General features: G+C 46.9%; 1 protein-coding gene across 8 annotated transcripts in view; it reads left to right on the top strand.

Annotated features, from left to right (window-relative positions):
• The window catches only part of LOC129818988 (cAMP-specific 3',5'-cyclic phosphodiesterase 4D-like), a 325,770-nt gene that overhangs the window by 277,403 nt on the left and 22,218 nt on the right, over nt 1-26,149 (top strand). For all 8 annotated transcript variants that reach the window (XM_055875412.1, XM_055875416.1, XM_055875417.1 and 5 more), the window contains 2 exons: nt 21,982-22,075; nt 23,827-24,008. In XM_055875412.1, the coding sequence (XP_055731387.1) occupies nt 21,982-22,075; nt 23,827-24,008 (276 nt within the window). The remainder of the gene's footprint in view (nt 1-21,981; nt 22,076-23,826; nt 24,009-26,149) is intronic.

Raw genomic sequence — 26,149 nt, 5'->3', positions numbered from 1 at the left:
GTGATCTCTGCGAGCATTGAATCCATGACCTTGCTAGCACCCTGCTCTTATCAAGTGGCCACACGGGGGCCATGACCCTTCTTATTAAATATACAATTCTGCCATTAACAGTCAGTGGTAGAGTTTATTGTTAACCTTTTATTTCTGTATTATATTTCCTGTTTCTCTGTCTGTGTAGGCTCTTTGTGCACCACAAGTGTAGCAGGTAGCCTAGTGGTTAGAGTGCTGGGACAGCAACCCAAAAGGTTGCTTGTTTGAATCTCCAAGCCGGCAAGGTGGAAAAATCTGCCGTTCTGCCCTTGAGCAAGGTAGTTAACCCCTAGAACACCTGCTCTCTGGGCGCTGATGACATGGATTAAGGCAGTACCCCGAACCTCTCTGATTCAGAGGGCAGGCATTCAGTTGTGCAACTGACTAGGTATCTCCTTTCCTCACCTAGTGTTTGAACATTGTTGTCTTTTCTTAAAGCATCTGCAGAGTCCGTTATCAACAATTACATGTTCTCTCTTTGTTTCATGCCCCCATGCTTACAGAACTGTGTGTGTGTGTGTGTGTGTGTGTGTGTGTGTGTGTGTGTGTGTGTGTGTGTGTGTGTGTGTGTGTGTGTGTGTGTGTGTGTGTGTGTGTGTGTGTGTGTGTGTGTGTGTGTGCGCGCGCGCGTGCGTGCGTGCGTGCGTTTCTGTACTGTCTGTGTTAATGTACAGTATGTGCCCATATGTGTCTCTGTCCGCTTTCTCTCTCTGTCTCTCTCTCCGTCTCCCAAATGGGTGTGTTTGAGTTATCTAATCCTCTTTGACCACAATCAGCCCCCTTGTTGTTCCGGTGGGGACTGAGGGCTTTTCTAGGTACAGATAGAGAGACCAGCCTAAACACTGGTGTCTTTATACAGAAACACCAGGGATATCAGCCTAAACACTGGTGTCTTTATACAGAAACACCAGGGATATCAGCCTAAACACTGGTGTCTTTATACAGAAACACCAGGGATATCAGCCTGAACACTGGTGTCTTTATACAGAAACACCAGGGATATCAGCCTAAACACTGGTGTCTTTATACAGAAACACCAGGGATATCAGCCTTAACACTGGTGTCTTTATACAGAAACACCAGGGATATCAGCCTAAACACTGGTGTCTTTATACAGAAACACCAGGGATATCAGCCTGAACACTGGTGTCTTTATACAGAAACACCAGGGATATCAGCCTTAACACTGGTGTCTTTATACAGAAACACCAGGGATATCAGCCTAAACACTGGTCTCTTTATACAGAAACACCAGGGTTATCAGCCTTAACACTGGTCTCTTTATACAGAAACACCAGGGATATCAGCCTTAACACTGGTGTCTTTATACAGAAACACCAGGGATATCAGCCTTAACACTGGTGTCTTTATACAGAAACACCAGGGATATCAGCCTTAACACTGGTCTCTTTATACAGAAACACCAGGGATATCAGCCTTAACACTGGTGTCTTTCTACAGAAACACCAGGGATATCAGCCTTAACACTGGTGTCTTTATACAGAAACACCAGGGATATCAGCCTGAACACTGGTCTCTTTGTACAGAAACACCAGGGATATCAGCCTTAACACTGGTGTCTTTATACAGAAACACCAGGGATATCAGCCTGAACCCTGGTCTCTTTGTACAGAAACACCAGGGATATCAGCCTTAACACTGGTGTCTTTATACAGAAACACCAGGGATATCAGCCTTAACACTGGTGTCTTTATACAGAAACACCAGGGATATCAGCCTTAACACTGGTGTCTTTATACAGAAACACCACCTAATCCTGAAATCCTTTCGTTGTTTACCATTGTTCCTGCATGTCATGGTAACTCTATGGACTCCCATTCAAGTCCAGGTCTCTAATCCACCAAGGACTAGTCTCCTTGACTGTTATATCACATTCTCCATGATACACTATGTATGGGGAATTGAGATGTTCAGCTTTGTGTAGTTGATGCCAGTGATCTTGTTTTCGTGATCATGAGATAGACTTGACACTATTGTAATTGTAGGTCATAAGCATTCTTCTATCTTCCTTGAAGCGTTGACTTCTAAGTCATGATGTTGTTGGTGGCATTTATTTAGTGTTCTTGGACATGTAGTAAGCTACGTTGCTATTGAAGCCAGAGATGGGAGAGATGTGCTCAACTTAATTGTAATTGTAGATACAAGCATTTTTCCTTGAGACTTTTACAGTTGCTTATTTTGGTCTAAATGGTTGAAATGACCTTTAGAATAGAAATCATCACCCTTCAGTCCTCCCTCTCTTTCACCCTTCAGTCCTCTCTCTCTTTCACCCTTCAGTCCTCCCTCTCTTTCACCCTTCAGTCCTCTCTCTCTTTCACCCTTCAGTCCTCTCTCTCTTTCACCCTTCAGTCCTCTCTCTCTCTCTTTCACCCTTCAGTCCTCTCTCTCTCTCTTTCACCCTTCAGTCCTCTCTCTCTCTCTTTCACCCTTCAGTCCTCTCTCTCTCTCTTTCACCCTTCAGTCCTCTCTCTCTCTCTTTCACCCTTCAGTCCTCTCTCTCTCTCTTTCACCCTTCAGTCCTCTCTCTCTCTCTTTCACCCTTCAGTCCTCTCTCTCTCTCTTTCACCCTTCAGTCCTCTCTCTCTCTCTTTCACCCTTCAGTCCTCTCTCTCTCTCTTTCACCCTTCAGTCCTCTCTCTTTCACCCTTCAGTCCTCTCTCTCTTTCACCCTTCAGTCCTCTCTCTCTTTCACCCTTCATTCCTCTCTCTCTTTCACCCTTCAGTCCTCTCTCTCTTTCACCCTTCAGTCCTCTCTCTCTTTCACCCTTCAGTCCTCTCTCTCTTTCACCCTTCAGTCCTCTCTCTCTCTCTTTCACCCTTCAGTCCTCTCTCTCTTTCACCCTTCAGTCCTCTCTCTCTTTCACCCTTCAGTCCTCTCTCTCTTTCACCCTTCAGTCCTCTCTCTCTTTCACCCTTCAGTCCTCTCTCTCTTTCACCCTTCAGTCCTCTCTCTCTCTCTTTCACCCTTCAGTCCTCTCTCTCTCTCTTTCACCCTTCAGTCCTCTCTCTCTCTCTTTCACCCTTCAGTCCTCTCTCTCTCTCTTTCACCCTTCAGTCCTCTCTCTCTCTCTTTCACCCTTCAGTCCTCTCTCTCTCTCTTTCACCCTTCAGTCCTCTCTCTCTCTCTTTCACCCTTCAGTCCTCTCTCTCTCTCTTTCACCCTTCAGTCCTCTCTCTCTCTCTTTCACCCTTCAGTCCTCTCTCTCTCTCTTTCACCCTTCAGTCCTCTCTCTCTCTCTTTCACCCTTCAGTCCTCTCTCTCTCTCTTTCACCCTTCAGTCCTCTCTCTCTCTCTTTCACCCTTCAGTCCTCTCTCTCTCTCTTTCACCCTTCAGTCCTCTCTCTCTCTCTTTCACCCTTCAGTCCTCTCTCTTTCACCCTTCAGTCCTCTCTCTCTCTCTTTCACCCTTCAGTCCTCTCTCTTTCACCCTTCAGTCCTCTCTCTCTTTCACCCTTCAGTCCTCTCTCTCTTTCACCCTTCATTCCTCTCTCTCTTTCACCCTTCAGTCCTCTCTCTCTTTCACCCTTCAGTCCTCTCTCTCTTTCACCCTTCAGTCCTCTCTCTCTTTCACCCTTCAGTCCTCTCTCTCTCTCTTTCACCCTTCAGTCCTATCTCTCTCTCTTTCACCCTTCAGTCCTCTCTCTCTCTCTTTCACCCTTCAGTCCTCTCTCTCTCTCTTTCACCCTTCAGTCCTCTCTCTCTCTCTTTCACCCTTCAGTCCTCTCTCTCTCTCTTTCACCCTTCAGTCCTCTCTCTCTCTCTTTCACCCTTCAGTCCTCTCTCTCTCTCTTTCACCCTTCAGTCCTCTCTCTCTCTCTTTCACCCTTCAGTCCTCTCTCTCTCTCTTTCACCCTTCAGTCCTCTCTCTCTCTCTTTCACCCTTCAGTCCTCTCTCTCTCTCTTTCACCCTTCAGTCCTCTCTCTCTCTCTTTCACCCTTCAGTCCTCTCTCTCTCTCTTTCACCCTTCAGTCCTCTCTCTCTCTCTTTCACCCTTCAGTCCTCTCTCTCTCTCTTTCACCCTTCAGTCCTCTCTCTCTCTCTTTCACCCTTCAGTCCTCTCTCTCTCTCTTTCACCCTTCAGTCCTCTCTCTCTCTCTTTCACCCTTCAGTCCTCTCTCTCTCTCTTTCACCCTTCAGTCCTCTCTCTCTCTCTTTCACCCTTCAGTCCTCTCTCTCTCTCTTTCACCCTTCAGTCCTCTCTCTCTCTCTTTCACCCTTCAGTCCTCTCTCTCTCTCTTTCACCCTTCAGTCCTCTCTCTCTCTCTTTCACCCTTCAGTCCTCTCTCTCTCTCTTTCACCCTTCAGTCCTCTCTCTCTCTCTTTCACCCTTCAGTCCTCTCTCTCTTTCACCCTTCAGTCCTCTCTCGCTTTCACCCTTCAGTCCTCTCTCGCTTTCACCCTTCAGTCCTCTCTCGCTTTCACCCTTCAGTCCTCTCTCGCTTTCACCCTTCAGTCCTCTCTCGCTTTCACCCTTCAGTCCTCTCTCGCTTTCACCCTTCAGTCCTCTCTCTCTTTCACCCTTCAGTCTTCTCTCTCTTTCACCCTTCAGTCTTCTCTCTCTTTCACCCTTCAGTCCCCTCTCTCTTTCACCCTTCAGTCCCCTCTCTCTTTCACCCTTCAGTCCTCTCTCTCTTTCACCCTTCAGTCCTCTCTCTCTTTCACCCTTCAGTCCTCTCTCTCTTTCACCCTTCAGTCCTCTCTCTCTTTCACCCTTCAGTCCTCTCTCTCTCTCTTTCACCCTTCAGTCCTCTCTCTCTCTCTTTCACCCTTCAGTCCTCTCTCTCTCTCTTTCACCCTTCAGTCCTCTCTCTCTCTCGTTCACCCTTCAGTCCTCTCTCTCTCTCTTTCACCCTTCCTTTCCCCCTTTTTCCCTTCCCTTCATTTTCTTGTTTATGTTTTTCCCACTGCACTGAGAATGTGCCTGGCGTACCGGCATCACTCTGCCCAGCTGCATACTGATGAAGGCACACACACATACACACAGTCACACACATACACACACTCTCGCTCGCTCTCTCTCTCTCCCGCAGACACACACACTGTGCTCAGACACACACACACACACACACACTGTGCGCAGACAGACAGGCTTAGGCATGTGCCACACACCCCACCTCGGCTGCAGACCCGCATGCTCACCCATGTTACCATGGAAACCATGTCGTCAATTCAATCCCGGCTCTGTGTTAAAAGAGAGAGAGAGATAGCTGTGTGTTTATTTGTGTGTGTGTCTATCTCTCTTAGCAGGCATTTTAAATATTCCACATAAGGTCACAGGTTGATTATACTATCTTACTGGAAACTGTAACATAATGTACCCTGGATTCCAACTTAACTCATCTAGCATATACATGCATCACCTGCCATAACAGAGATGGCTCAACTCCTTCAGGGGCTTAAGGCCAGGTGCTTCCTGGTGCCAATGAGGAGAGGTAAAAAGAGCAGAGGAGAGGAGAGGAGAGGAGAGGAAAGGAGAGGTGAAGAGAGTTGAAGAAAAGACAGAAGAGGTGAGGAGAGGGGAGATTGGAAAGGAGAGGAGAGGGGGAGAGAGGAAAGGAGAGGAGAGGTGGGGAGAGAGGAAAGGAGAGGAGAGGTGGGGAGAGAGGAAATGAGAGGAGAGGTGGGGAGAGGTGGGGAGAGAGGAAAGGTGAAGAAAAGAGAGGAGAAGGAGGAAGAGGTAAAGAGAGGAGAAGAAGGAGGGAAGGAGGAAAATGTGAAAGAAATGGCCAGTGGAAAGGAAGAGGGATCGTCTGGGACATCTTATGTCAGTGTGAGGAGAAGAGATGGAGAGCAAGAAGGATATACGAGTCCAACCAGTATGAATAAGAGAGGGAGGGAGGGAGGAGCCTTGTCTCATACTGTATGGACTGTAGCCATCTATTCTGTTGTTGTCCTGTCATACTGTATGGACTGTAGCCATCTATTCTGTTGTTGTCCTGTCATACTGTATGGACTGTAGCCATCTATTCTGTTGTTGTCCTGTCATACTGTATGGACTGTAGCCATCTATTCTGTTGTTGTCATGTCATACATCTTGATATCAACAGTTGATGTTTGTCAGGACAATGAAGAGAGCAGTTTCTAGAGCACTAACACACTGGACCACCAGGCTAGTAGAGAGAGAGAACACTAACACACTGGACCACCAGGCTAGTAGAGAGAGAACACTAACACACTGGACCACCAGGCTAGTAGAGAGAGAGAGAACACTAACACACTGGACCACCAGGCTAGTAGAGAGAGAGAACACTAACACACTGGACCACCAGGCTAGTAGAGAGAGAACACTAACACACTGGACCACCAGGCTAGTAGAGAGAAAACACTAACACACTGGACCACCAGGCTAGTAGAGAGAGAGAACACTAACACACTGGACCACCAGGATAGTAGAGAGAGAGAACACTAACACACTGGACCACCAGGCTAGTAGAGAGAGAGAACACTAACACACTGGACCACCAGGCTAGTAGAGAGAGAAAACTAACACACTGGACCACCAGGCTAGTAGAGAGAGAAAACACTAACACACTGGACCACCAGGCTAGTAGAGAGAGAACACTAACACACTGGACCACCAGGCTAGTAGAGAGAGAGAACACTAACACACTGGACCACCAGGCTAGTAGAGACAGAACACTAACACACTGGACCACCAGGCTAGTAGAGAGAGAACACTAACACACTGGACCACCAGGCTAGTAGAGAGAGAACACTAACACACTGGAATACCAGGCTAGTAGAGAGAGAGAACACTAACACACTGGACCACCAGGCTAGTAGAGAGAGAAAACTAACACACTGGACCACCAGGCTAGTAGAGAGAGAGAAAACTAACACACTGGACCACCAGGCTAGTAGAGAGAGAAAACACTAACACACTGGACCACCAGGCTAGTAGAGAGAGAACACTAACACACTGGACCACCAGGCTAGTAGAGAGAGAGAACACTAACACACTGAACCACCAGGCTAGTAGAGACAGAACACTAACACACTGGACCACCAGGCTAGTAGAGAGAGAACACTAACACACTGGACCACCAGGCTAGTAGAGAGAGAGAACACTAACACACTGGACCACCAGCCTAGTAGAGAGAGAACACTAACACACTGGACCACCAGGCTAGTAGAGAGAGAACACTAACATACTGGACCACCAGGCTAGTAGAGAGAGAACACTAACACACTGGACCACCAGGCTAGTAGAGAGAGAACACTAACACACTGGACCACCAGGCTAGTAGAGAGAGAACACTAACACACTGGACCACCAGGCTAGTAGAGAGAGAACACTAACACACTGGACCACCAGGCTAGTAGAGAGAGAACACTAACACACTGGACCACCAGACTAGTAGAGAGAGAACACTAACACACTGGACCACCAGACTAGTAGAGACAGAACACTAACACACTGGACCACCAGGCTAGTAGAGAGAGAGAACACTAACACACTGGACCACCAGGCTAGTAGAGAGAGAACACTAACACACTGGACCACCAGGCTAGTAGAGAGAGAACACTAACACACTGGACCACCAGGCTAGTAGAGAGAGAACACTAACACACTGGACCACTAGGCTAGTAGAGAGAGAGAACACTAACACACTGGACCACCAGGCTAGTAGAGAGAGAACACTAACACACTGAACCACCAGGCTAGTAGAGAGAGAGAACACTAACACACTGGACCACCAGGCTAGTAGAGAGAGAACACTAACACACTGGACCACCAGGCTAGTAGAGAGAGAGAACACTAACACACTGGACCACCAGGATAGTAGAGAGAGAGAACACTAACACACTGGACCACCAGGCTAGTAGAGAGAGAGAACACTAACACACTGGACCACCAGGCTAGTAGAGAGAGAAAACTAACACACTGGACCACCAGGCTAGTAGAGAGAGAAAACACTAACACACTGGACCACCAGGCTAGTAGAGAGAGAACACTAACACACTGGACCACCAGGCTAGTAGAGAGAGAGAACACTAACACACTGGACCACCAGGCTAGTAGAGACAGAACACTAACACACTGGACCACCAGGCTAGTAGAGAGAGAACACTAACACACTGGACCACCAGGCTAGTAGAGAGAGAACACTAACACACTGGAATACCAGGCTAGTAGAGAGAGAGAACACTAACACACTGGACCACCAGGCTAGTAGAGAGAGAAAACTAACACACTGGACCACCAGGCTAGTAGAGAGAGAGAAAACTAACACACTGGACCACCAGGCTAGTAGAGAGAGAAAACACTAACACACTGGACCACCAGGCTAGTAGAGAGAGAACACTAACACACTGGACCACCAGGCTAGTAGAGAGAGAGAACACTAACACACTGAACCACCAGGCTAGTAGAGACAGAACACTAACACACTGGACCACCAGGCTAGTAGAGAGAGAACACTAACACACTGGACCACCAGGCTAGTAGAGAGAGAGAACACTAACACACTGGACCACCAGCCTAGTAGAGAGAGAACACTAACACACTGGACCACCAGGCTAGTAGAGAGAGAACACTAACATACTGGACCACCAGGCTAGTAGAGAGAGAACACTAACACACTGGACCACCAGGCTAGTAGAGAGAGAACACTAACACACTGGACCACCAGGCTAGTAGAGAGAGAACACTAACACACTGGACCACCAGGCTAGTAGAGAGAGAACACTAACACACTGGACCACCAGGCTAGTAGAGAGAGAACACTAACACACTGGACCACCAGACTAGTAGAGAGAGAACACTAACACACTGGACCACCAGACTAGTAGAGACAGAACACTAACACACTGGACCACCAGGCTAGTAGAGAGAGAGAACACTAACACACTGGACCACCAGGCTAGTAGAGAGAGAACACTAACACACTGGACCACCAGGCTAGTAGAGAGAGAACACTAACACACTGGACCACCAGGCTAGTAGAGAGAGAACACTAACACACTGGACCACTAGGCTAGTAGAGAGAGAGAACACTAACACACTGGACCACCAGGCTAGTAGAGAGAGAACACTAACACACTGAACCACCAGGCTAGTAGAGAGAGAGAACACTAACACACTGGACCACCAGGCTAGTAGAGAGAGAACACTAACACACTGGACCACCAGGCTAGTAGAGAGAGAGAACACTAACACACTGGACCACCAGGCTAGTAGAGAGAGAACACTAACACACTGGACCACCAGGCTAGTAGAGAGAGAGAACACTAACACACTGGACCACCAGGCTAGTAGAGAGAGAGAACACTAACACACTGGACCACCAGGCTAGTAGAGAGAGAGAGAACACTAACACACTGGACCACCAGGCTAGTAGAGAGAGAGAGAAAACTAACACACTGGACCACCAGGCTAGTAGAGAGAGAACACTAACACACTGGACCACCAGGCTAGTAGAGAGAGAGAACACTAACACACTGGACCACCAGGCTAGTAGAGAGAGAGAACACTAACACACTGGACCACCAGGCTAGTAGAGAGAGAACACTAACACACTGGACCACCAGGCTAGTAGAGAGAGAACACTAACACACTGGACCACCAGGCTAGTAGAGAGAGAACACTAACACACTGGACCACCAGGCTAGTAGAGAGAGAACACTAACACACTGGACCACCAGGCTAGTAGAGAGAGAACACTAACACACTGGACCACCAGGCTAGTAGAGAGAGAACACTAACACACTGGACCACCAGGCTAGTAGAGAGAGAACACTAACACACTGGACCACCAGGCTAGTAGAGAGAGAACACTAACACACTGGACCACCAGGCTAGTAGAGAGAGAACACTAACACACTGGACCACCAGGCTAGTAGAGAGAGAGAACACTAACACACTGGACCACCAGGCTAGTAGAGAGAGAGAACACTAACACACTGGACCACCAGGCTAGTAGAGAGAGAACACTAACACACTGGACCACCAGGCTAGTAGAGAGAGAACACTAACACACTGGACCACCAGGCTAGTAGAGAGAGAGAACACTAACACACTGGACCACCAGGCTAGTAGAGAGAGAGAACACTAACACACTGGACCACCAGGCTAGTAGAGAGAGAGAACACTAACACACTGGACCACCAGGCTAGTAGAGAGAGAACACTAACACACTGGACCACCAGGCTAGTAGAGAGAGAACACTAACACACTGGACCACCAGGCTAGTAGAGAGAGAACACTAACACACTGGACCACCAGGCTAGTAGAGAGAGAGAGAACACTAACACACTGGACCACCAGGCTAGTAGAGAGAGAGAACACTAACACACTGGACCACCAGGCTAGTAGAGAGAGAACACTAACACACTGGACCACCAGGCTAGTAGAGAGAGAACACTAACACACTGGACCACCAGGCTAGTAGAGAGAGAGAACACTAACACACTGGACCACCAGGCTAGTAGAGAGAGAGAACACTAACACACTGGACCACCAGGCTAGTAGAGAGAGAACACTAACACACTGGACCACCAGGCTAGTAGAGAGAGAACACTAACACACTGGACCACCAGGCTAGTAGAGAGAGAACACTAACACACTGGACCACCAGACTAGTAGAGAGAGAACACTAACACACTGGACCACCAGGCTAGTAGAGAGAGAGAACACTAACACACTGGACCACCAGGCTAGTAGAGAGAGAACACTAACACACTGGACCACCAGGCTAGTAGAGAGAGAACACTAACACACTGGACCACCAGGCTAGTAGAGAGAGAACACTAACACACTGGACCACCAGGCTAGTAGAGAGAGAACACTAACACACTGGACCACCAGGCTAGTAGAGAGAGAGAACACTAACACACTGGACCACCAGGCTAGTAGAGAGAGAACACTAACACACTGGACCACCAGGCTAGTAGAGAGAGAGAACACTAACACACTGGACAACCAGGCTAGTAGAGAGAGAGAACACTAACACACTGGACAACCAGGCTAGTAGAGAGAGAGAACACTAACACACTGGACCACCAGGCTAGTAGAGAGATAGAACACTAACACACTGGACCACCAGGCTAGTAGAGAGAGAGAACACTAACACACTGGACCACCAGGCTAGTAGATAGAGAACACTAACACACTGGACCACCAGGCTAGTAGAGAGAGAACACTAACACACTGGACCACCAGGCTAGTAGAGAGAGAGAGAACACTAACACACTGGACCACCAGGCTAGTAGAGAGAGAGAGAACACTGACACACTGGACCACCAGGCTAGTAGAGAGAGAACACTAACACACTGGACCACCAGGCTAGTAGAGAGAGAGAGAACACTAACACACTGGACCACCAGGCTAGTAGAGAGAGAACACTAACACACTGGACAACCAGGCTAGTAGAGTGAGAGCACTAACACACTGGACCACCAGGCTAGTAGAGAGAGAGAACACTAACACACTTGACCACCAGGCTAGTAGAGAGAGAACACTAACACACTGGACCACCAGGCTAGTAGAGAGAGAGAACACTAACACACTGGACCACCAGGCTAGTAGAGAGAGAACACTAACACACTGGACCACCAGGCTAGTAGAGAGAGAGAGAGAACACTAACACACTGGACCACCAGGCTAGTAGAGAGAGAACACTAACACACTGGACCACTAGGATAGTAGAGAGAGAACACTAACACACTGGACCACCAGGCTAGTAGAGAGAGAGAACACTAACACACTGGACCACCAGGCTAGTAGAGAGAGAACACTAACACACTGGACCACCAGGCTAGTAGAGAGAGAGAGAACACTAACACACTGGACCACCAGGCTAGTAGAGAGAGAGAGAACACTAACACACTGGACCACCAGGCTAGTAGAGAGAGAGAACACTAACACACTGGACCACCAGGCTAGTAGAGAGAGAACACTAACACACTGGACCACCAGGCTAGTAGAGAGAGAGAGAACACTAACACACTGGACCACCAGGCTAGTAGAGAGAGAGAACACTAACACACTGGACCACCAGGCTAGTAGAGAGAGAACACTAACACACTGGACCACCAGGCTAGTAGAGAGAGAGAACACTAACACACTGGACCACCAGGCTAGTAGAGAGAGAGAACACTAACACACTGGACCATCAGGCTAGTAGAGAGAGAGAGAACACTAACACACTGGACCACCAGGCTAGTAGAGAGAGAGAGAACACTAACACACTGGACCACCAGGCTAGTAGAGCGAGAGAACACTAACACACTGGACCACCAGGCTAGTAGAGAGAGAACACTAACACACTGGACCACCAGGCTAGTAGAGAGAGAGAGAACACTAACACAAGCTCACCACATACCCCAGTCCCTGTGTGTGTGTGTGTGTGTGTGTGTGTGTGTGTGTGTGTGTGTGTGTGTGTGTGTGTGTGTGTGTGTGTGTGTGTGTGTGTGTGTGTGTGTGTGTGTGTGTGTGTGTGTGTGTGTGTGTGTGTGTGTGTGTGTGTGTGTGTGTGTGTGTGTTGTGGCGTCAGAGTGGAAAAATGCTAAACTGACCGTAGAGCAGTTTCTAACGCCAACTTCTTTGTCTTTGATCTCAGCTGGCTCCGCACGCGCTTCAACCAACACAGGGGGTTATGCCGAATGTGTCTTTGCTGGCAACCCATTGGCTAGTTAGCAACAAGCAAACATATGTGACGCCAGAGTGGTTGTTCTACTGCTCCAAAAGGCAACCACAGAGAAGTGGGAAGCACGACGATGTGGTACACTGCTCCTTCTGGTGGCTTTAATCACACACACAGGCCAGTGCCAGCCCAAAGAAGCTTCAGACCCAGTGACACAGGCTTGGCTCCATTCTAGCGAACCACAAAGCCCTGGGGCCTCTGGCTTCGGTTCGACAGGCTACACACTAGTATCAGCTGAGGCCTTATGTTAGACAAGCAACCAAACAGCACTACTGTCTAACGTTGTTCCGCTTTCCTGCTATAAATGGCTTGAGTCCCTGGGGTCGATGTCCGCGCCTCACCATAATATCACCTGTATGATCACAGTGTGTAACAATTCACCACAGTTCTATAAGATATGCACATAACTCCTTTTGATCAAGTGTTAATGAATGGGGATTGTTAATAAAAGTAGCTTCTGTAGCTATACAGTATATTACTGTAATGCTACACTATTCCTTACCATATTCTCTAGAGATGACTGGTTTTTGTATTTAAACGCATTATTTCACTGAAGAGGCAGAGGACGACTGAGTGTGGTGGTGGTTGTGGTGGTGGTTGGTCGTCGTGATGGTTGTGGTGGTTGTGGTGGTGGTGGTGGTCATGGTGGTGGTGGTGGTGGTTGTGGTGGTGGTCGTCGTGATGGTGGTGGTGGTGGTGGTGGGGGTGGTGGTGGGGGTGGTGGTCGTGGTGGTCGTGGTGGTGGTGGTGGTGGTGGTGGTGGTGGTGGTGGTGGTGGTTGTGGTGGTCGTGGTGGTTGTGTTGGTGGTTGTGGTGGTGGTTGTCGTGGTGGTGGTCGTGGTGGTGGTAGTGGTGGTCGTGGTGGTTGTGTTGGTGGTTGTGGTGGTGGTTGTGGTGGTGGTTGTCGTGGTGGTGGTCGTGATGGTGGTGGTGGTAGTGGTGGTCGTGGTGGTTGTGTTGGTGGTTGTGGTGGTGGTTGTCGTGGTGGTGGTCGTGATGGTGGTGGTGGTCGTGGTGGTGGTGGTGGTTGTGGTGGTGGTCGTCGTGATGGTGGTTGTGGTGGTGGTTGTGGTGGTGGTCGTCGTGATGGTGGTGGTGGTTGTGGTGGTGGTTGTGGTGGTGGTTGTGGTGGTGGTTGTGGTGGTGGTCGTCGTCGTGGTGGTCGTGGTGGTGGTGGTGGTTGTGGTGGTGGTCGTCGTCGTGGTGGTCGTGGTGGTGGTGGTGGTTGTGGTGGTGGTTGTGGTGGTGGTTGTGGTGGTGGTCGTCGTCGTGGTGGTCGTGGTGGTGGTGGTGGTTGTGGTGGTGGTCGTCGTGATGGTGGTGGTGGTGGTTGTGGTGGTTGTGGTGGTGGTTGTGGTGGTGGTCGTCGTCGTGGTGGTCGTGGTGGTGGTGGTGGTTGTGGTGGTGGTCGTCGTGATGGTGGTGGTGGTGGTTGTGGTGGTTGTGGTGGTGGTTGTGGTGGTGGTCGTCGTCATGGTGGTCGTGGTGGTGGTGGTGGTTGTGGTGGTGGTCGTCGTGATGGTGGTGGTGGTGGTTGTGGTGGTTGTGGTGGTGGTTGTGGTGGTGGTCGTCGTCATGGTGGTCGTGGTGGTGGTGGTGGTTGTGGTGGTGGTCGTCGTGATTAAGAGCAAGCTATAAACAAACTTCTTAATGGATGATTAGAACTAATCCAGCGTACATTAGCCCCACACTGTGAAATCAGGCTCGCAGCGGACGTCATTCCAATCAATGCTCTCAATCAATAACCCCGTCATCATAATGAATGTACCAATCCTAATCCTAATCCACGTCTAATAAATAAGAAACTTGTTTATTTAACAGCTTTTTGAGGATAAAAAGGGCTTCCGCTTGATTTTTTTCTGTCTGTGACGACTCAAGGGTGAAGTTTAGCTGGGATGTTAGCCAGGCATTATTTTAGCATTAGCCTAGCTTTAGCCTAGTGTTAGCATTTTTACCTCATGATTATTTGGTTGTTGTTTCCTTTCTGGGGAACAGCAATGGTTCCTAGCTAGCATTTGAAGCTAATTGTAAACAGCTTAGTGTAGTCGTAGCATTTTACCACAATCAGAAGAGATAGTTTGTCTACTTTGATGGTTGGTTCAATTTCTTGTTTTCTCTCGAAGCTAACTCCGGTGGTTGTATTGGTGTTGTAGCATAGCGTATTTTACAGCATTGACCAACTGTGCTGCACTCCAGCCTACAGTCTCTCCCTTATGCTTTGCTTTTACACCGTTGTCTTATTTGAGAGCTGTATACAGTATATGGTAATATTCCAAGAGTGTTTGTACGGGGTAAGTACACATAATCCACTACACACACAAGTAGACGAACACAGAATACACTAGTTGTGTCACGATATCAGACCTATCCAGATCATTCATCCCAGACCAAACGGACACTTTTCTACAGCCATTCCCGTTAAAACAACAATTGTTGTGCAGACGCATAATATCTACCAGCATCCCCTTTAAGAAGACACCCAACTACAGTATCATTGTGCTTCGGGCCTAGATAGGCCCTCCCCTTTAAGTACAGTAGAGAGCCACTACAGATCCCCATGGATTTGTTTTACAAATGAGCTCCTCCATGACCCGTCTGTCCCTGTGTGTCCATACATGAAAGGCTGGCTGAGGACCAGAGCACGGGACTAGTGGGTGTTATATGAATAGTGCTGCACTGTTTCCCACCAGTGGAGTCTGCTGAGGGGAGGATGTGTGGAGAGTCTGGAATGGAGTGAATGGAATGGTATCAAACACAAGTGTTCCATTCACTCCATTCCAGCCATTATTATGAGCTGTCCTCCCCTCAGTAGCCTCCACTGTTTTCTACCAACCCCAAATCTTCATTAGCTGTTCATCAAAGACATACACTATATATACAAAAGTATGTGGACACCCCTTCAAATTAGTTGCTGACAGGTGTATAAAATCAAACACACATCCATGCAATCTCCATAGACACACATTGACAGTAGAATAGCCTTACTGAAGAGCTCAGTGACTTTAAACGTGGCAAGATAATATGCCACCTTTCCAATAAGTCAGTTCTTCACATTTCTGCCCTGCTAGAGCTGCCTCGGTCAACTGTAAGTGCTGTTATTGTGAAGTGGAAACGTCTAGGAGCAACAACGGCTCAGCCGCGAAGTGGTAGGCCACACAAACTCACAGAACGGGACCGACGAGTGTCTGAAGAACATAGCTCGTAAAAATCTTCTGTCCTCGGTTGCAAAACTAACTACTGAGTTCCAAACTGCTCCTGGAAGCAACGTCAGCACAATAACTGTTCATCATGAGCTTCATGTAATGGGTTTCCATAGCCGAGCAGCCGCACACAAGCCTAAGATCACTATGTGCAATGTCAAGCGTCGGCTGGAGTGGTGTAAAGCTCATCACCATTGGACTCTGGAGCAGTGGAAATGCATTCTCTGGAGTGATGAATCGCGCTGGTAGTCCGACGGACAAATCTGGGTTTGGCGGATAACAGACAACGTTACCTGCCCAAAACTGTCAAGTTTGGTGGAAGAAGAATAATGGTCTGGGGCTGTTTTTCATGGTTCGGGTTAGGCCCCTTAGTTCCAGTGAAGGGAAATCTTTACGCTACAGCATACAATGACATTCTAGACAATTCTGAGCTTCCAGCTTTGTGGCATCAGTTTGGGGAAGGCCCTTTCCTGTTTCAGCATGACAATGCCTGCGTGCACAAAGCGATATCCATAGAGAAATGGTTTGTTGAGATCGGTGTGGAAGAACTTGACTGGCCTGCACAGAGCCCTGACCTCAACCCCATCAAACACCTTTGGGATGAATTGGGAGTCCATGCCCCGACGAATTGAGGCTGTTCTGAGGGAAAAAGGGGCGCAACTCAATACTAGGAAGGTATTACTAATATTTTGTACACTCAGTGTATATAGTAGTGTGTATAGACATTATGGACACTATATGAATAGAAATAATGTGAACAGCAGTAGTTATATAGGATGAACAATGACTGGAATACAACATATACATATAAAGTGGGTAAAACAGTATGTATACATTATTTACAGTGGTTTCTGAGAATATGCTGTACATTTTAATTACTGCATATTGTAAGACTACATATAATGCTTTATGTGGCATATACTTCACACAATGCATTGTACACTAGTGTAAAAGTTGTTCCTCTTCTCAGCAACAACCACTGTGGTTGATTCTTATAGTTTCAGAGGATGTGCGTCACTGATCTTCAACAGCTGGCTTTTTTTTCAGTGAGCTGTGGATTTTTTAAGCTCGTCCCCTTCTCGTAAGGGGCTAGGTTTTCTCACTTTTGACACATTGTGAAAGATAGTAGTAGTAAATCAAATAAAATGTTATTTGTCACATGCACCGAATACAACTGGTATAGACTTCATAGTGAAATGCTTGCTTACGAGCCCTTAAACAACAATGTAAAGTTTATAAAATTGTATACAAGAGGAATAAAATAAAATACACAAGAATGGAGCTATATACAGAGAGTACCAGTACCAGATCAATGTGAGGCTATATACAGGGAGTACCTGTACCAGATCAATGTGGAGCTACATACAGGGAATACCAGATCAATGTGGAGCTATATACAGGGAGTACCAGTACCAGATCAATGTGAGGCTATATACAGGGAGTACCTGTACCAGATCAATGTGGAGCTATATACAGGGAGTACCAGTACCCGATCAATGTGGAGCTACATACAGGGAATACCTGTACCAGATCAATGTGGAGCTATATACAGGGAGTACCAGTACCAGATCAATGAGGAGATATATACAGGGAGTACCAGTACCAGATCAATGTGGACCTATATACAGGGAGTACCAGTACCAGATCAACGTGGAGCTATATACAGGGAGTACCAGTACCAGATCAATGTGCAGCTATATACAGGGAGTACTAGTACCAGATCAATGTGGAGCTATATACAGGGAGTACCAGATCAATGTGGAGCTATATACAGGTAGTACCAGTACCAGATCAATGAGGAGCTATATACAGGGAGTACCAGTACCAGATCAATGTGCAGAGCTATGAAGTATTTTAGATAGATATGTGCATGAAGGCAGGGTAAAGTGACTAGTCATCAGGATAGATAATAATACAAGTTAAATAAAGAACAGAGTAGAAGCAGCAAATGATACGTGTAAAAGTGTGTGTATGTAATGTGTATGTATGTGTTTCTTTGTGTGGTGTCGGTCTGTGTGTGTGTGTGTAGTGTATGTGTTTTGTGTGGGAGTGTCAATGTGTGTGAGTAAGTGTGTATATGGTTTGCATATATAGTCTAGTAACAGTGCATAGGGTCAGTGCAAGATAGAGTCAGTGCAGATAGTTCAGGTACCATTCATTGACTATATAGCAGTCTGGCTATTTAGAAGTCTTATGGCTTGGGGCTAGAAGCTGTCTCGGAGCCTGTTGGTCCGAGAATCGATGCTCTGGTACCGTTTGCCGGATGGTACAATAGCAGAGTGAACAGTTTATGGCTTGGGTGGCTTGAGTTTTTGGTACATTTTTGGGCCTTCCTCCTGCATAGCATGGAGCTCGACCCCAGTGATGTACTGGGCTGTCCGCACCACACTCTCTTGCGCTTTATGATCAAGGGGGTGCATTTGCCATACCAAGTGGTGATGAGAACTTTTTGAGGATCCAAGGGCCTATACCAAATCTTTTCAGCCTCCTGAGAGGGAAGAGGCTCTGCCGTGCCCTCTCCATGTTTTGTCCTTAGGGATGTGCACGCCAAGGAAATTGAAGCTCTCGACCCGCTCCACTGCAGCCTCGTTGATGTGGATGGGTGCTTGCTCTCCCCTCTTTCTCCTATAGTCCATGTTCAGATCTTTGGTCTTACTGATGTTGAGGGAGAGGTTGTTGTCCTGGCACCACACTATTAAGTCTCTGTCCTCCTCCCTGTAGGCTGACTCACCGCCATTGGTGACCAGGCCTACCACCGTTGTGACGTCAGCAAACTTGATGATGGTGTTGGAGTCGTGCGTGTCCACGCAGTCGTGTGTAACAGGGAGTACATGAGGGGACTAAGCACGCACCCCTGAGTGGCCCCCGTGTTGAGGATCAGTGTGGCGGATGTCTTGTTGCCTACCCTCACCCCCTGGGGCCGGCCCGTCAGGAAGTTCAGGATCCAGTTGCAGAGGGCGGTGTTTGGTCTCAGGGTACTTAGCTTAGTGATGATCTTTGTGGGTACTATGGTGTTGAACACTGAGCTGTAGTCAATGAACAGCATTCTCACATAGTTATTTCCCCTTTTGTCCAGGTCGGAGAGGGCAGTGTGAAGTGCAATTGAGATTGCATCATCTGTGGATCTGTTGGGTTGGTATGTGAATTGAAGTGGGTCTAGGGTGTCTGAGATGATGGTGTTGATGTGTGTCATGACCAGCCTTTCAAAGCACTTCATAATTACAGATGTGAGTGCTACGGGGCGATAGTCATTTAGACAGGTTACCTTGGAGCTCTTGGGAACAGGGACAATGGTGGTCAGATTGAAACATAGGATTACAGACTGGAACAAGGATAGATTGAAAGTGTCTGTGAAGACACCTGCCAGTTGGTCCACATGCTTTGAGAACACGCCCTGGTATTCCGTCTGGCCCGGCTGCCTTGTGATTGTTAACCTGTATAAATGTTTTGCACACATTGACCACGGAGAGCGAGATCACACAGTCATCAGGAAAAACAGTGGCTTTCACGCAAGGCACAGTGTTATACTCCTCGAAGTGAACCTAAAAGGCATTCAGTTCATTTAGCTCTGCTTCGCTGGGTAACTCATGGCTAGTAGTTGTAGTAGTATACATTAAGTTTACTCTGTCTTGTAAGTGTTCACCAAGACTATTGCCATATATACACACTGCTGATATCTCACCTGAGTAAATACACATCCATTTGGACACCAAGATGAGTCCTATAATTAGACAGATGTGCTGTGAGGACACCAAGATGAGTCTTATAATTAGACAGATGTGCTGTGAGGACACCAAGATGAGTCCTATAATTAGACAGATGTGCTGTGAGGACACCAAGATGAGTCCTATAATTAGACAGATGTAGTGTCTTCATTTTGACTTCATTATGTATTCATGTATTCCACAGAGAAAATGGAACGCCAGATGAAGAGCGAGTGCTCTCGCTTCCATTTGGTCTCGATGGCCTCTGATTGGTTAGCTCTCAGCGGCGGGCTGATGCGATTGGGTGAGAACCCAGGCAGGTGTTGACAGGGGTGCAGTCTTCCTCAGACGTGGCTAGCGTCGTCTCCATAGCTACGTTAGGTCATCTCTGAAGAGCTAGTGGGAGATGCAGCTGACTACTGTCCTTCTAATGTAGCTTTTTGTCTAACGGACCTGTCGGACCCATTCTATCCTGTTATTCCTCATTGGAACCTGTTATTGATAATACTTTATAATAATTTTTTATAGCCAAGCCTAGATAATAGTGATTTGTTTGTCTTTTTTGGACACTCCTGTTCTTGCTACTTCTTTATCCAATCTGGTTACTAACCCCTGGGATTATTTGCCTTTATTCGCCTGGGAAGAATGTGTTGATTATTCCATCGAGGCCCTGGAGACACTACTATATGGATGATGCCATGATTGATTGTATAACGATGATTTGAGGGAAGCCTTTTGCACACTTGTTTTGGATCTATCCATCTTTCGGACTCTTTACATTTGATTGACTGCGTCGAAAAATGCCGGAGGCAAACTACTTACGTTCTGTGTCATGGGGATACATAAAGGTATGTTGTCCATGATGCTAATTTTGAATTCAATAAAATTCAGTGCTGAGTTCATTAGGCACCAAATTGAAGAATACAGAATACAGACTAAACAGGGAGAGACAACCTGAACTACCTGGTCCAATAAGAAACTCTCATGTTTTCCATCATGTGCCGTAATGAACACGACCCAAATGGCCAAGCTTATGTTAAAGCTTGTAGGTTCTCCTGGCTGCCTTTGGATTATGTCTATTAATTTAGTGTTATTCCAATCCCTTGAGAGAAGGGTTTACTTTACTAATTTGTTAAAGTGTTTTCATCAATGCAGTCATTTTCATTTAGGCCAAAAGGGTAAATAATGTGACATCGTTGTGATGATCTGTGATGTATGTACAGTAGGAGAGATTGAAGATAGCAGTAACTAGTGCAGGAACTAGTCGTATTTCCACCTCAGCATTGTGTGGGAATTTGTTAGCCATATTGTATAGATTTGTTTATGCAAATGTACTGTGCGTAGACTTACGTATTTAGCTGTTTTGTTGTTGAGGACGAGCTGCCTACTTGTCTCTCGCAAAGTCATATGGAAATTGCTGTGCTCAAACATGAAAGAAGTATCACACTCCTGTCATTGGTGAATAGTATGTGAAATAAGCCAAAAATAATAGTTCCGCAGAACCGCATCCTTAAATCAAACTAGACATACTATCTGAACTATGTCTGCAGTTGCTACTCACAGTATCTGTGAGAGTCTGCTGAAAGTGCCTGAACTTCATAATGCATGGTAAAAACATCCGATAATGACAGAAAGAAAATATCATTATATTCCATCTAAGCAAGTCTCATTGAGATCAAAAGTCTGTTATTGTTTCCCATTTATATACAATGTCATGTATGCGTAAGAGTAACACTTTCTTTCGCCCTCTCTCTTTCTCTGTCTCTTTCTCTGTCTCTCTCTCTTTCTCTCTCTCTCTCTCTGTCTCTCTCTCTTTCTCTGTCTCTCTCTCTTTCTCTGTCTCTCTCTCTTTCTCTGTCTCTCTCTCTTTCTCTGTCTCTCTCTCTGTCTCTCTCTCTTTCTCTGTCTCTCTCTCTGTCTCTCTCTTTCTCTGTCTCTCTCTCTGTCTCTCTCTCTCTCTCTGTCACTCTCTCCCACTCCATCTCTCTCTTTCTTTCTCTCTCTCTGTCTCTCTCTCTTTCTCTGTCTCTCTCTCTTTCTCTGTCTCTCTTTCTCTGTCTCTCTCTCTCTGTCTCGCTCTCTGTCACTCTCTCCCACTCCATCTCTCTCTTTCTTTCTCTCTCTCTGTCTCTCTCTCTGTCTCTCTCTCTTTCTCTGTCTCTCTCTCTTTCTCTGTCTCTCTCTCTTTCTCTGTCTCTCTCTCTTTCTCTGTCTCTCTCTCTTTCTCTGTCTCTCTCTCTTTCTCTGTCTCTCTCTCTTTCTCTGTCTCTCTCTCTTTCTCTGTCTCTCTCTCTCTCTCTCTCTCTCTCTCGCTCTCTGTCACTCTCTCCCACTCCATCTCTCTCTTTCTTTCTCTCTCTCACTCACTGTCTGTGTCCAGTTCAAGAGGATGTTGAACAGGGAGCTGTCTCACCTGTCTGAGATGAGTCGCTCAGGGAACCAGGTCTCTGAGTTCATCTCCAGCACCTTCTTAGGTAAGACTGGCTGACCTTGCTGTGTGATTTTCAGTATTTATAACAACAAGTTCAAGTCGAATCAAAGTTTATTGGTCGGGTACACAGTTTAGCAGATGTTACAGCGGGTACAGCTAAATGCTTATGTTACTATCTCCTGACAATGCAGTAAAATGGCAAACAGGTACACAACCAATCAATTTACAAAACAAATGAACTGAAAGAACAACAAGTACCAATCCTCCATGGTCCCCAAGCAATCCCCGAGGTTCCCAAACAGTCCCCAGTCTCCAAGGTCCCCAAACAGTTCCCATTCCTCAAACAGTCCCCGAGCAGTCCCGGTCTCCGAGGTCCCCAAGCAGTCCCCATTCCCCAAGGTCCCCAAAAAGTTTCAAGTCTCCAAGATCCCCAAACAGTCCCCAGTCTCCAAGGTCCCCAAACAGTCCCCAGTCTCCAAGGTCCCCAAACAGTCCCTAGTCTCCTAGGTCCCCAAGCAGTCCCCAAGCAGTACCCAGTCTCCTAGGTCCCCAAGCAGTACCCAAGGTACCCAAACAGTCCACAGTCTCCAGTGTCCCTAAGCAGTACCCAAGATCCCCAAACAGTCCCCAGTCACCAAGTTCCCCAAACTGTTCCCCGTCTCCAAGGTCCCCAAACAGTCCCCTGTCTCCAAGGTCTCCAAACAGTCCTCAGTCCCCAAGGTCCCCAAACAGTCCCCAGTCACCAAGGTCCCCAAACAGTTCCCGGTTTCCAAGTTTCCCAAACAGTCCCCTGTCTCCAAGGTCCCCAAACAGTCCCCTGTCTCCAAACAGTCCTCAGTTTTCAAGGTCTCCAAACAGTCCTCAGTCACCAAGGTCCCCAAACAGTGTCCAGTCTCCAAGGTCCCCAAATAGTCTCCAAGAGACAAGTAAAGAGTCTCAATCACTCAGTCCACAAATTTCCCCTGAAACTGAAACTCCCAATCCCCAAAAAGCCTTAAAATCATATGGGTACAACAATCCATTCTGTTTTATTAAAAGCTACCATGGGCGACGTGCATGTGTGTGTGTTAGATAGTTAATAAGGGCCAATCCTAACTTGAGATCAGTGTGCGCTACTCAAGTCCCCAATTGACCTCAATAGAGGTCTGTGCATAAGAAAGGGCTGCTCTGCCCTGTTTACAACACGATCAACAAGGCAGGTCCTACAGGCCCTAGTTTTGTCACACCTGGACTACTGGTTCATCACTACTTGTATTTGTAAGAAATATTGACTTGTTGAATGCACTGAGCTGTCTGTTTAAACTACTAGCACACAACTCAGACACCCATTCATAAACCACAAGACATGCCACCAGTGGTCTCTTCGCAATCCCCAAGTCCAGGACAGACTATGGGAGGCGCACAGTACTCTATCCCACATCAAGTAACTGATGCAAGCAGTAAAATCGGATTAGAAAAACACAGATAAAAATTCACCTTTGAAGAGACACACACACAGGCACAGGCCCAGACACACATCTACATTGTAGATATGTAGTAGTAGAGTAGTGGCCTGAGGGAACACACTTAATGTGTTGTAAATTCTATTGTGTAATGTAATGCTTTTTTTTTTTGTATTGTATATAACTGCCTTAAATTTGCTGGTGATCCATAATGAATACAAATACATGATTAGGGGACAATGTGATCTTAAGTTAGGATTTGGCCCTAAAAGCACAAAATAGGCCCCCAAAAAATCCCTTTGTGTATTGTCTATTGCTCCTCTAACTATTTCCTCCTTCTCTCTCCCCCCAGACAAGCAGCATGACGTGGAGATGCCATGTCCACAGACGCAGAAAGAGAGGACGGACAAGAAGAACGCCAAGCCCATGTGTCAGATCAGTGGCGTGAAGAAGCTGCAGCACAGCACTAGCCTCTCCAACTCTAATATACCTCGCTTCGGGGTCAAGACCGACACAGAGGACCAACTGGCTACGGTGAAGGAGCTTTTTGACTTTATATTGACATTTTAGTCATTTAACAGTTGCTCTTAGCTTCTCTTAGCCAGAGTGTATTCCAGGAAGGTTAAACAAACGCGTACGAGAGCAGTCTGATCATCATGGCACGCTTTTGTTGAATAGAATAAATACTAGAGTAAATTATTTATCTGATATTAACTTAGGAATTACTGGTGTTGTGCCCTTGAGCAAGGAACTTAACCTCTACATAGCTACATAATTCCTGGCTGGGCTTTTATCTGGACTTTTCCCAAGGTGAAGAGACGCCTGACCCGGGCCTCTTCATTGTATGTCGTTTTATTCTTATTCTAGTCATTATCCCACTGATCCTTGTTGATAGTACTGTCCCACACCACCGTAGCTAGCTAGAGATTGACGCCAGAGCTAGACCATGTTCTAGTGCTTATTAAACTTCTAGCGCTCATCACCGATCGAGATTTAGGCTGAAATTGATTTGATCAAGTTTGACGTAGTAGACGTCCCACACAGTGATGAGGACTACATTGATTCTATTGAGATCCAGGAAATAGGATGCCTTAAAGGGTCACCTCTGTAATGTTACACCAATAGGATGCCTTAAAGGATCACCTCTGTAATGTTACACCACTGTGGTTTGCTGATTGGCTCAAGGGGCATGTGGAAACAAGGGAGATGGGCTGGATTCAATCAAACATGCCATGTGGTATGAACACCCAATGCCAAAAAGTAGCTTTGTAGCTGTGAAGATACACCCTGTTATTAAGATGATACTGGCGTTAGTTTTTTGTCCCTTGGTTGTCAGTTGTTGGATTGTTAGACCTCAGTTGTCAGTTGTCACTGTTAGACCTCAGGTGTCAGACTGTTAGACCTCAGTTGTCAGTTGTCACTGTTAGACCTCAGTTGTCAGACTGTTAGACCTCAGTTGTCAGACTGTTAGACCTCAGTTGTCAGTTGTCACTGTTAGACCTCAGTTGTAAGACTGTTAGACCTCAGTTGTCAGACTGGTAGACCTCAGTTGTCAGTTGTCAGACTATTAGACCTCAGTTGTCAGTTGTCACTGTTAGACCTCAGTTGTCACTGTTAGACCTCAGTTGTCAGACTGTTAGACCTCAGTTGTCAGACTGTTAGACCTCAGTTGTCAGTTGTCACTGTTAGACCTCAGTTGTAAGACTGTTAGACCTCAGTTGTCAGACTGGTAGACCTCAGTTGTCAGTTGTCAGACTGTTTGACCTCAGTTGTTAGACCTCAGTTGTCAGACTGTTAGACCTCAGTTGTCAGTTGTCACTGTTAGACCTCAGTTGTCACTGTTAGACCTCAGTTGTCAGACTGTTCGAAATACCTTGTCTCATACATCTTTGCGTTATTTATCCCCAGACAGTGAAGATTTACCTACAATGCCGTTTCGATTGAATTCCATATTATGCCTGATATAATTTATGGAAAATGTGCATTTTATTTAACCCGGTAAGTTGACTGAGAACACATTCTCATTCACAGAAACGACCTGTGGAATAGTTACCGGGGAGAGGAGGGGGGATGAATTAGCCAATTGTAAACTGTGATCATGATGGTATGAGGGCCAGATTGGGAATTTAGCCAGGACACCGGGGTTAACACCCCTACTCTTACAATAAGTGCCATGGGATCTTTAATGACCACAGAGTCAGGACACCCGTTTAACGTCCCATCCGAAAGACGGCACCCTACACAGGCCAATGCCCCCAATCACTGCAATGGGGCATTGGGATATGTTTTGCATACTCACCAGACATGTCACCATTTTCTCACCAAAAAAGTGGCACCTTTATTTAACTAGGCAAGTCAGTTAAGAACAAATTCTTATTTTCAATGACGGCCTAGGAACAGTGGGTTAACTGCCTTTTTCAGGGGCAGAACGACAGATTTTTACCTTGTCAGCTCAGGGATTCGATCTTGCCACCTTTCGGTTACTAGTCCAACACTCTAACCACTAGGCTACCTGCCGCACCATTGAGCATGTTTGGGATGCTCTGGATTGACGGCATGTTCCAGTTCCCAACAACTTCCAGCAACTTCGCACAGCCATTGAAGAGGAGCGGGACAACATTCCACAGGCCACAATCAACAGCCTGATCAACTCTATGTGAAGGAGATGTGTTGTT

Source organism: Salvelinus fontinalis, chromosome 21 (assembly GCF_029448725.1).
Source record: "Salvelinus fontinalis isolate EN_2023a chromosome 21, ASM2944872v1, whole genome shotgun sequence".
In the NCBI taxonomy this organism is placed as follows: Eukaryota; Metazoa; Chordata; class Actinopteri; order Salmoniformes; family Salmonidae; genus Salvelinus; species Salvelinus fontinalis.
This window is presented reverse-complemented; position numbering and strand designations above follow the sequence as displayed.